This window comes from Gymnogyps californianus, chromosome 3 (genome assembly GCF_018139145.2).
Source record: "Gymnogyps californianus isolate 813 chromosome 3, ASM1813914v2, whole genome shotgun sequence".
NCBI classification, from domain to species: domain Eukaryota; kingdom Metazoa; phylum Chordata; class Aves; order Accipitriformes; family Cathartidae; genus Gymnogyps; species Gymnogyps californianus.
This window is the reverse complement of record NC_059473.1, coordinates 77,399,317-77,411,723: the sequence shown is the minus strand read 5'-3', so window position 1 is coordinate 77,411,723 and position 12,407 is coordinate 77,399,317. Positions and strand designations below refer to the sequence as shown.

Below are 12,407 nucleotides of genomic sequence, written 5' to 3'. Positions count from 1 at the left end.
AAAATCAACTTTCAGAGGTCCTTAACCTGGCATCAAGAGCTCACATATGCTTTTAACTTTAATTTCTCTGTCCTCTGTTTGTAAAATGGAGATAGTATCACTTTCTTGATTCACAGCCATAGTTGTGGAGGTAAATTCATTACTGCAGGTGAAGTACCTAGCTGTTGTGGTAACAAAAGCCAAAGAAGAAATGCATAATTCTTCTTCCACACAAGCATTTGAAAAGTCCGTGAAAAATGAGAACTTGTGACACGCCAGAAGTGAGGACAAAACATGTGTTGATAAGTGTGCATTATATGAGAAGCACTGTTCTGCATACTGGTAGGTCAAGGGTCCTGGGAGAGGGGGAAGCATCAGTGAATGTAAGTCAAGACTGTAGCATATATCCAAGAGATAAAGATTAAGAGTGCACAGGCAACTGCTCTCTAACATCTGTGTCTGACTTTTCAGCTTTAATAATGTTTTTTAAAATGTAGCTTTCATCTGTGTGATTACTGCTGGAAACATCAGTGGTCTGTTTATTTTTGGTGTCTTCCCTCTTAGTAACTAAAATATACATTAAAGAATACTTTAAAAGAAAGAATAATGAATCAATTGGTGAATATTTTAACAAACAAGTTGTATAGCCTCATGTCAAGTAGTGTTCAAACAAGTTAAAATAATGATTTTAAAGTTGCAGGCCAACTCATAGTGCTTAGTTAGGAAGCTCCAAAACAAAACTGCACGTTATTTTAATCTTTCCTCAGTATGCCCTCTGATGTGATCTTTAATTACACAGACTTGCCTTTTTTTTTTTTTTTTTTTTTTTGCTACCAGAAACCTTTGGTAAAACTTGATAAGAAATTGCCTTCTTAAATAAATTCTCAGTTTATTAATAATGCTTCAAATGAACTTCTCATCTTTGCCTGTAACTTACAGAGCTTTCCAATAGATTTGCGCTGCTATCAGCGTCTAAATTTTTTAACCAAGTTAGCCGTGCCCTCACTGTCTTATGTTTTTATTTAAACTTCAGCATGCAGCTGCATCACAGATCATGCCTTAGGTTTTTCTGTTCCTTTCTTGAATTACGATCTTGAAATATTACCTCAGTGCTCTATTTTATCAGCGCTACTAGTGATAGAGTGTGGCTCCTTTGGAAACAACAGGAAGAGCTCTATAATTTTTTGTTATTGCTTAATGTCTAAGTTGTAAATATTATCTAGTCCTAAACTGTATTTTGGTTTTAGGAAGTTTTGGAGTGTTGGAGTGTCTGCACTAAATTGTAGTTATTGTCAATCGCAACTCTTCAGGATGTTATTGGAACTGGCCCTGGAATATCTTCCAACATCAACAAAAATAAATTTTCTCTTGATATGAAATGTCTTTTTCTAACATATGTAAAGCATTCTGTATTCTTCAGACAATCTCTAAAAGATGAGCTACTTTGTCACTGATGAGTCAACAAAGAAGAAGGATGCTTTATACTTTAATTAAATGGAATATATAATAGAAACAGGAGACGACTAACTCTTAAAACAGGCCACAGAGAGCTCCAAATAATAAACATCCTACTTGAACTGAGATGATGATACCTGAAAATGCATTAAGTAGACAAAGAAACAAAAACAAATGAAGGTGAGAACTCAGTCAAGCAGGCTGAAGTGGAATAAACACTTTGTCAGGAGGGTAGCCCATGTTAGTGCTAATGTGTTTTGCATTAGTATGATGCCTATAAAATACTGACTCCTGGCATCAGAGTTAATGACAAAAATGTACAACAGTTTTACCTTATATACACATGCAGAAACAATAATACCATAAGAAAGATTCTTATCTGTTAATTAAAAAAAAAAAATAGTATTGCAGCATGTGAAAGAACTGGTAACAAATGGTAAGTGACAATTGTTACATAAATGTGTTATGGTTCTGAAGTTTAGTTTTGATTGGTAATTGGTGAAACAAAAAAGATCAGACAGTACCAGAAACACCAAATCAAGTTGTTATTTTTAGAATGTTGTTCAGAGGACCAGATTAATCAGGCTGAACTTTTAATAAGAGGATTGCATATATATGTATCAATATTAGGAGGATTTGTAGCTTCATTAGCAACTTCAGAGGCAGTAATACCTTCACGTGTGCTGCTGACTAAAATGAAATACTTTCTGTGACTGCTTGAGGTTCATAAAATAAATTTCAGCCCCGGAGGGTTATATAGAGGACAGCGCTAAGTGTCTAAAATCATTTCCCACTAGTCTTATTATCTAGTCTGAGCCTGTATTGTTGGCAGTCAGGACTCAGCCAATACTTGCTGCAAGATGAGGAAAAAGTAGGCAATACTGTAAAGGTGAGGGGAGGGCTATTGGCTGCTGAAACAGCAGAAATCTGCTCCTCATTGGAGCTTCTGTATAGGGACTGTACAGCCAGAATCTCTAGCAGTGGTGTAATCTGGCCTTGAACCCATTTTCCCTGGCGCTCTTTCCTGTGTGGCACAGAGTTGGTACGTGGGTGCTTGTGCCAGCCTTATGCCAGCTTTGCAAGGGCAGCAGGCCAGTGAGAATGTGACTTGAGAAGCTGTCGGGGTGCCCCTGCATCACCGTCTCCTGCATTTGGAGCATTTTGAGTGTAGCGGGTGAGTTAGAAAAGCTTTGAAGCAATTGCAGGCAGCATGGAAATTGGGCCAATACCAAGGTTAGAGGAATGCAAAAAGGGTTTTAAACTGTCCCCAGAGCGTTTGCAAATTTGCTGGTGGTTCCTTCTTTTTACAGTAAGTAGAGTAACGCAGAAGAAAATTAAAGGACTTGTCCAAGATGAGAGTAAGTCATGTTGAGAACGAGAGTAAAAGCTTTGTCTTCATCTCCGGGGTTATGTCTTTCTAAACTCTAAAAGGAGAGAGTTTGAGAACTCCTCTATGTAAAGAAGTACAGCTGATGCCAGCTGAGCCATATATAACAACAGACTGGCTGACTCGGAGTTTCAGTTGCGTCTCACCAGACTTGAGTCCTGGCAGGGAGGTACAAACTTACTCTGTTAAAATACTTATGGCTGATAGGCTCAGATCTTTCTGATCATAAGATTTTGGAGTCTCCAAAGACACGTTTCTGCCAACATTTACAGAATATTATCACTTAGTGCTGGCGTAGGTGTTTCAGAAATTCTTGTTAAACAGCTCAAAATGATCTGCCTTTTATGTCCTTAATTGGAGGAATTTTTGACTTGCCTGCTTTTTGCACTGCTGAAGTAGACTGAATTCTTGTTTGGCTGTGATAAAAATGCATATTGTAACCCTCTATGAACTGTGGTTTTATGTCTGTATAAAAAGCAAAAGAAGTATTCCATCTTCCTTTCTTCCTGTTTGAAATGCATTAGCCTTATTTTTGTCCTCCACCTGTTTCCTCCCTCCGACTCCCCAGGTTTTTCATTTTCATGTTTGGATATCCACCAAGGTGCCCACCAGGTTCTTAGATCAGCGGTTGGGCGCTTCAGTTTGCGGATTTTGCAAAAGTTTGAAGCTTTTAATTTTTATTTATTTATTTATTTTAGGAATCAGCTTTTAATATTTGATACTTTGCATTTGAAATGAGGAGGGTGTATTCATATGGTTTGGGTGAGAAAGTATCACATTGGGGCAAGACAGAATAATTCCTCAGGGTTTTGGGCTTCGGCAGAAGAGTGCTTGGGCTCTTCATGTGATAAAAGAATGAACCTGAATAGCAGTGATGTCTGTAATTTCTTACCTAAAGACAGACATGAGAAATTACTTCCTTTCTCACGTGCAATTAGATCACTGCTGTTGGCCCTCTCAGGTACTCAGCACACAGGCGTACTTGATCTCCTCTGTACTTAACAATACTTCGGTCCTAAGCATGGAATAAAAATTACCGTTACCTAAAGCATTTGCTTACCACCAATCTTAAAATCTCCAGCAGCATCCTAGTTGTGTTGTTTTTAGTGCTTCCATTGTTTTCTTTTGCACTTGATACAGTTGTTGTCCAGCTAGCTATCACTTGTATCTGATGGTGAGATATGTGGTGGGCTAGCTCTGTAATGTTTCCATCCAGCAGTCCTTCACTTTCTTGAACCTTTTCGTGCTTTATTTCATCAAAACATTTTGAGTTCAGCTGCTCTTTATCCAGATGAGATTTTTTTCAGAGGTGATGCATGAAGCTGTTGCTGGTGGCCCTTGTGATGATTAGTTTCTTGGTTTCTGGTTAAGAAGTCCGTAGTAGTGGCTGGGGGACTGAAATGGAGGGAGAAAATAAACAGTATATATAACTTTGAGGAGAGGATATAGTATATACTGCTCTTAAACACTGCTAAAGACACTTGAAAGTTTTTGTAATAATTCTTTTCCATAGATGTCACAGGGAAGCTGCATGGTTGTGAATGGGAAAGCAGGGTGATTCATGAGACTGCAAATGGGACTCTAAGCCAGTTGGCTTAGAGTCAGAGGCTTTAATACCTGCCTGGGGGGTTAGCTGGTGAGAAGCTCTAGCTTATTCCCATTAATTTTCAGAAGAATTTTTGGAATGGCATCAGGGCTTCACTCTCCTGTGCTTGCACATAGACTGTTTCTACAGGTTTTTCATTCTTGCATCTAAGTAAAACCCAAAGTCCTGGTCATGGACAGCCATTAATAATTGCTCAGAATAACTTCTTGCAGAAGGGTTCTAGTTAAGCAGTTATGCTTGGCCTACAGCAAATTTGTCTAGCAATTTCAGTTAGAGAAAATATTTTTTTATTTACTCTTTTTAAGATATTAGCAGTATTGCAGTGCTTTATAACCATATTATACTGTTGGTACAGCACATTTCATTAGCTGGGAAGGGAGTTGTGACATTATCATGTAAAATGCTGCTGATCTTGCTCTATGGAGTAGTTGCATCCAAGATACTGAAGTACTCACAGAAGTAAAACTGATGGGACGAGTTTCAGGAGTAGGAAGTTTTTCTCCTAGATACGATGACTTAATAGCTCAAGATAAAGTACTGCCTGCGGTACTGATAGGGTAGATCTTGCAGAAAAAATTATCTTCCATGTAATGAAAAAGTAATTTTAAATGAATGTATTTGAATGTGTACTTGAATGAGCTACTACTATTTGTGCATATCTTCTGTTGATGAGTTTAGATACACAAATAGAAACTAATAAGTTCTTATTAAAGATTTTTATTTCATCATTACAGGTGAAACCATGAACAAAGGAACTGCTACAAAATTGTATTTTTGTCTGTTTCCTGTTGCTTTCAGTACTTAGAACATAAATTTTTTATTCAGTCTGGGTTAGTCTTGGGTGAACTAAATGCAGGTCTGCTTATGATTTAGTAACTAGCCTATGCATTTGTGTTTAAAAATCTTGCTGCTCAAAAGCATCCTAATAGCTGTTCAGATTATTTATGCTTTAGGTTGACTTCGTAGCTTAACCATGTTTTTTCTTTTCTTCTATGGATTATGGTTTATAGTGATTATTTTGTTTGAGGTTGTCAGAGAGATCATAACATTGTCAGGATGCTGAAGAGCCACATTTTTAATGATTGAACACTGTTCAGGTAAAGCCGACAGTATGAATGAGCACCCATATATACCTATGTCAGTAAGGGCAAACAAGCATTCCTGAAGCAAGATATGAAGAAACAAAAATAAGAATATGATCAGGACTTTACACCCTCTCTTCTGTAACTGTAGTATTTCAAGATACAGTGTTTATGTATCATTCTATCATGGGTTTCCATTTCTTATGGTTTGTTTTGTTTCAGCCTCTTGGGGCCAGTGACTATTTGGAGATATCAAAGCATTTTGACACGGTCTTTGTTCGTGACATACCGCTTCTTACAATGGCAAAAAGGACACAAGCTCGTCGTTTCATTACTGTTATTGATACCTTTTATGAGCACAAGGTGAGAACCAAGCCTTTCCTATATGTATAGGTATAATATTGGGAGCCCTAAACCCTGACTGTTATAATTGGTTTGAAGTAAGGCTTTCTGTAGTAATGATTTGGAAAACATAAGGAGAATGAACTAGCACTGCAAAGAAACATCATTCCAGCTTCACAAAAAAGGCCCCTTTGCAATAAAGGCAAATAAGCAGGTATTTTTTTGGTTTCTGTGAGTATTAAGCATGACCATAAATATAAGCCTGAGCTCATTTGCCTTTCTTGAATAAGGATGTTATTTCTTTCCTAAGCCAGGAAAACCATGTCGTGGTTTAACCCCAGCTGGCAACTAAGCACCATGCAGCCACTCGCTCACTCCCCGCCCCCCAGTGCGATGGGGGGGAGAATCGGGGAAAAAAAAAGTAAACCTCATGGGCTGGGATAAAGACAGTTTAATAGGACAGAAAAGGAAGGGAAAATAATAATAGTAATAATAATGGAAGAAGAATATACAAAACAAGTGATGCACAATACAATTGCTCACCGCCCGCTGACCGATACCCAGCCAATCCCCTGAGCTGCAGTCCACACCTCCCAGCCAGCTCCCCCAGTTTATATACTGGGCACGATGTCCTATGGTATGGAATATCCCTTTGGCTAGTTTAGGTCAGCTGTCCTGGCCACGCTCCCTCCCAGCTTCTTGTGCACCTGCTCGCTTGCAGAACGTGGGAAACTGAAACATCCTTGACTTAGTATAAACACTGCTTAGCCACAACTAAAACATGGGTGTGTTATCAACATTGTTCTCATACTAAGTCCAAAACACAGCACTGTACCAGCTACTAGGAAGAAAATTAACTCTATCCCAGCTGAAGCCAGGACACCACAGAAGCCATGTCATCATTTTAATAATGAAAGGTTGTGCTGCCAACTGTGCTGGAGTAAATTTAAATTTTCAAAATTTTAATCTGTATGGGCAGTTGGTCAGGAATCAGTGCCTTCCTGAACAGGGTACAGAGGAGTTAATAGCATAGTTACATTATTAAGTTTAAAGGAAACAGTCACTGTAGGGTTTACATTAGGTTGCAGAACTGCTAATGGAATAGTAATGATAAATGCAGCACTTCATGTGGATTTACAGAGGTTTCAGTCATGGAAGCAAAATCAGAACTACTAAAACAAAGAGAAGTTCATGTTTAAGATGATTTCAATACAAGATATGAAACCGTATCTTATGTGTGATTATATATGCACACACTTAAATATTTATGCAATCAGGAAATATCGATTGAGATTTTTTTTTTTCCAAGAATGTCCTGGCAAGATGATCAGAAAGGCCCCGATTCAGCAAGGTATTGAACTGACTAAGTGTTGTATGAGTAGTCTCATTCAAGTCAGCCAGATTCTTTGTGCTTTATGATTTGGAAATGGACAGTTTCTAAAAGGATATGCTAATATTTATAAACTAATAATAGTGTGTTAGAAATAGGGGTGGAGGGGTGGTCTGCTCTATCTATGTGCTGTCATTAAGAATTGCAAGCAAACAGCTGCTTTCTGTTGCTTCCTCTGTAGGAAAAACACAAGTGTTAAACTCCTGTTACAAGTAGTTTTTTGGAAAAAATACCTGAGAGAGCATATTTGTGGAGACCTGTCCACAATGCAGACGTTTTGCCTGCATGCTCTCAACAAGTGTCTCCTTCTGTAATAATATTTCAGTCTGTCTTCCTTGCAGCGCCCCCAGAGATGCTGTATCTCACTGCACATTGTATCTCCTCCTAGCAGACATGAAAACAGCATCATTATTGTTATTAGCAAATAATGTGCACTTCAGTAGCGTAGGTGAAAGCAAGAGGGGCTCCACTCAGCCTTCTGGGAAATTTGGAATTTAAACATTCTTTAGATGGAAATATGTGTGCAGTGCACTTACCTACTGAGAGGAATCTAACTACGGGGGGAAAGAAAGCATTGGTTACTAATACTTTATAGCTGTTGTTTTAGAAAGTAAACTTGATTGTGAACTCATTGCCTGTATAGCAGATATTCTGAGTATTTAATAGCACAGTTATGCTGTTCTCTGAGTAAAAACTACATGAGTTGTTACTGAGAAAAAGATCCTGTAAGGTTAATATTCCAAATGACTAAGTCTGGTAAATCTGTAACAGCAGTACTAATAAGAGAAAGGGAAAATACCTGGGAAAAAACCCAAGGTCGTAATTTGAAGTTTGCCTTTCTTTTATCCCTTTTCTGTAAAGCCCAAGTGATGATATTGTTGCCTGTTTTCCTTCTCTCAGGTGCGTATTATTTGTTCTGCAGTGACTCCTCTCCAAAGCTTGTTCCTGGTAGAACATGACAATGGTGAGCTAGAGGATAACAGAGTGTTGATGGATGATTTGGACTTGAGCCAGGTACATGATATTAACATCGTCTCCCTTTTGTAACAAAATTGGTTTTGGTCTCAATTACAGCAGCATTTTAGGAAGAGGAATCAAGTAAACATTTAACTAGTCATTTGCTGCTTTTTCTGCAGCGTATCTGTCACTCTCATAATTGCTGTTACGTTATTTATTCATAGTCAAAGAAAATGTAACAATATATAGAACCATTTTGCATAAGTTTTGGGGTAATTTTGATTGTTAATCATTATATCTGTTCAATCATGTATGAAAATACTGATTTAATTTTAGGTCCTACATTTAAAATACAGAAATAAAAGATGGTCTGTTCTACCTCTTCCTAGGCTATATAGGACTGCCTCACAAATCCTCACAAACAGTACTATTTTGCATGTTGCTTATTTTGTTTTTCCTTTTCCCTATAACCTAGTTGTCGTTAATGAGTTTTTAAATTGTCTAAATCAGTATACAATTAGTCAACAGAAAAGTGAAAATAGATGGTTAACGTGTCATCATGTTGTTTTAAACGCAAATTATTGTTTTGCTATATTCTATTTTCACCTAGCTGAAATACGTGTTTAATTTTTGGACGTTAATTTTTTTTTTTTGGTGCCATACTGCTGTCTTGTGTTGTCAAAGCCTGTAAAGCACTCAGCCTTAGGAGTCAGATAGGATGCACTTCAGTACAGCTATGTCTCTCACAGTTCTGTGGTACTGTTTTTGTGTATTAATGTAGGACTCCGCCAAAGGACTCTCCATGTTTACAGGAGAAGAGGAAATCTTTGCCTTTCAGCGTACTGTCTCACGACTTACAGAAATGCAAACTGAACAGTACTGGAAAGATGGGGACAGAAGCAAAAAAAAGTTAAAAGTTGAGTAAAATCACCAAGAAGTAAAACTACAGAATTGGAAAGCTTTTTAGCACAACTGAAATAATAATTGCACTTTATCGTCTGGACCATGTTTTCTTTCATCAGTTGTTTTCTGTGCTTAAGACATGAGGACTCAGTTATTTTTCTGTACCACTAGTGTGTGGACATGTGAAATTTTGCCTTAATTTTCTTTTCTGTAAAATATAATTTTGACATTCAGGAAATTTAATGGGATTAGAATTTTTCTGGAGAATTGGTCTAGAGACAAAGTTAATGGGCCGTGCAGAGTTCACAGCAGATTTATGATGTCATGTGAAGAGGGCACTTCGTGGTTCATGCACTGCTTCTGTCAAGTACAATGCAGTTTGCACAAAAGAAAAGTCAAATGCTTTCTTTATGAAACTCCTGATATTGTATAGGTCCCTGCTAGAATCCTGAACTCCTCTGTAGTGTATTCTGGGGGTTTTTTTTTCCTATTTTCTGTGTGTAGCCATCTGCTGACTTTCATGCTCTAAGAGTTTCTTGTAATCAGACTGTTGCTCAGTCTGGTTCATTGAAAATTAACGATTTGAACCAAGAGAGAACCCTGAGGAGGAGCTTGAAGGTACTTGAAACCGCACAGGGTTAAGATCTAAGTAATCGTGGATGGGAAAAGAAACTATGATAAGACAGGGTCTACTGTAACATGTAAGTGCAAGTTAATACTCTTCCTAAATTTTGCGGTTCTTGCAAGCCTGGATATGCTGCCTCTACACCAGTGACGTATCTCTACCCTGAATTTTCTCAGGCATCATCTATACCAAACCTTCCATTGCTGCTAGCGCACCTGCCCGGATCTGGGGAGAGTAGTACACAGTACTACTGAGGCAATTCATCATGTTACAATAGGAATGTGTTTTATGGAAAAGATGAGATATTAACTGATACCTCAGAACACATCACCCATCCTCATGTTTGTAGTTGGAACTTTCTTTTAGTTCAAAGTGCAATTGTGTCATTCTTGGTTTTAATCTAACTGACACAAAATACGGTATTGTGCGTATTGGCTTATAGCGTATTTTTATAAAAAGACATTTTAAGAGCATATTTAGAAACACTGAATAGGGAAAAACATTGTGCAGATGGACTGAAAAGATTGCCCTAACTTCTTAGGGAGGAGATGTCCCCAAATTTGAGGGGTTTTCTTGGATTTTGCAATATGGCCTTTTTCTTGTACTATCTGTTATCAAAAATATTCTTCTCTGCCTTTGTTAAGCCTGATTAAATTGTTTCAATCGTAGCCCCCGTCACAATTACAGAAAGCTTTTAAAAGGGACTTTTGTGGGGCAGGGAGGACTGGAGAGGTCCTGTGCACTGGCATGTGTTATGGCAATACGGATGTTTTGGAGCCATGTGCTCAAGTCTGGTTTTCTGTTCTGATCACTTCGGTTTGTCCTGGAAGTTACTTATACTGGCTATACCTGTTTTTCAAAGAATTTTTAAAGCCTATATTTATAGTTTACAACTTATGCAACTGTGTTGTTATTCCCACAAGGGTGACTCCCACAAGGGAGATTTTTAATACATATTTATGAAAACCCCAGTCAGAATACATTGCTTATACTTGGATATCCAAATAATTGATGTATATTTTCAGAGATTTGTATTAGATTTCTCAACAGAGGGACTATTGAGATTCATGCATGTGTGTCTGTACATACACACACATATGTATACTTAATTTATACATATATATATAAATATAGATAAAACTAATATATATAATTTAAATGTGTGTGGTTCTATATTTATACATGGCAGTCTATATTCATCAGCCTGGGCCTGTGCTGATAACTCTCCTGAAGCTTCAGCCTTGACTTTTTTTCTAGTAGCATTCAAATGCCTCCTGCCTTGTCTGAACCAGAATGTATTGTGGGAAAATGGGAGGTGGTGGTAGATACCCTAACGCACCTTGCATCTGGATATTTATTTGCATTCTTTTAAAAACTGTTTATATATTTAGCCTGTATGTCCTCCTCTGTCATGTGGTACAGGGGAAATGCATAATCTTGCAGAACACAGGTGAGACGTTTGGGACGTGTGAGAGAGGAGGTCCTGGCAGGTTCTGCATTCCCATGGAGACTGTCTCGGGCCAGGGAAGTGAAGTGTTTCTCCACAGTCTGTGGGGGTGATGACTGACCTCCTTTAACCAGGGGATCCCTGGAGCCCCCTGGGCAGATCTGTTTGTGTTCAAACTGGTGCAGCTTTGCCTATTGGTATTTGAGGCTTTTCTGCAATCTGAGCACCCGTCCCAAACTCAGATACCCCAGGTTTTTGGAAGCTCCTAAATGCAGTGGGACTGATGTATCGTTGAAAGCCTCCAGGGATGTAGGTAAGCTCTGTCAAACCACAGGAGGGAAGTTCCCAAAAGCTTCCAGAGCCAGCACTGCTTCCAGGGCATGTTGCTAAATAAAACCATAGTGCAGTCTTTCCTTGGCCAGCAAGGAAGCCGTCTGTTGGGAGTCATTGGTAGGCGCCAACAGTAATCAAGGAGAAGAAATGGGGAATATTCCGGAAGTGTTTTGGGGCTGAAAACAAGAAAAGCTGCTTAAATCACTGTGCAGTATTTGTGGTTGCACTGCAGAGTGTGGATTGCCACTTTTAGGTCAGGACCACAAGGAGAGATTGATGGGACCAATTTGTCAGCCAGCCCAGATGCTTGGGGCAGAGATCCCCGCAGTAACCACAGAAGCATATTTATGTCCATCTACTTCCCTGAAGAAAGTGAGGCCCTATATGCTTATTTTACAATGCTGCTATGATGCTGTAGCATGCATAAAGTCTCCTTCCAATAGTGAATGGGGGCGGGGGGGGGGAGCGTCTTCTGAGGTCAGACAACTTCCAGGCAACTGGCGCTGGCCAGAATCTGTCACTGGGGCATGATGGATGACACTGGATATGACCTGCCCCAGGGCGCTGGGTCACCTATGCTCCCAGCAGTCCTGTCCCCTGCTGCCTGGCCTGCTCCTCACAGCAGCAGTCCGTGACTTTTTATTCCCACATTAAGATGTTGTATTTCCCAAAATGTAAACAGTGAGATGCCTGTGAATAAATTATGCACGCTCCTTAATGGCTTTAAAATTGCTGGATTTATGCTGGATGCTTCTATCCCAAGTTCAAGTATTGGCTTTTTAGGTTTTTCTTAACTTGCAAATTCACATCATCTCAGATCTGCAACAAGTTTTTATTTCCCTTTTAGTCATTCAGCAAACATTATTGCCAAGTTATTTTTAAAGGTCTTTTCGAGTAACCT

General features: G+C 38.8%; 1 protein-coding gene across 2 annotated transcripts in view; it reads left to right on the top strand.

Moving 5' to 3' along the window:
* The window catches only part of AFG1L (AFG1 like ATPase), a 71,076-nt gene extending 59,138 nt beyond the window's left edge, over positions 1-11,938 (top strand). Inside the window, exons 11-13 of one of the 2 annotated variants that reach the window (XM_050895022.1) lie at positions 5,732-5,872; positions 8,142-8,255; positions 8,980-11,938. In XM_050895022.1, the coding sequence (XP_050750979.1) occupies positions 5,732-5,872; positions 8,142-8,255; positions 8,980-9,123 (399 nt within the window). In that variant the 3' untranslated portion in view covers positions 9,124-11,938. Of the gene's footprint in view, positions 1-5,731; positions 5,873-8,141; positions 8,256-8,979 lie in introns of those variants that run through there. The other variant, XM_050895023.1, reaches the window with a different exon arrangement.
* The last annotated feature ends 469 nt before the right edge of the window (positions 11,939-12,407 follow it).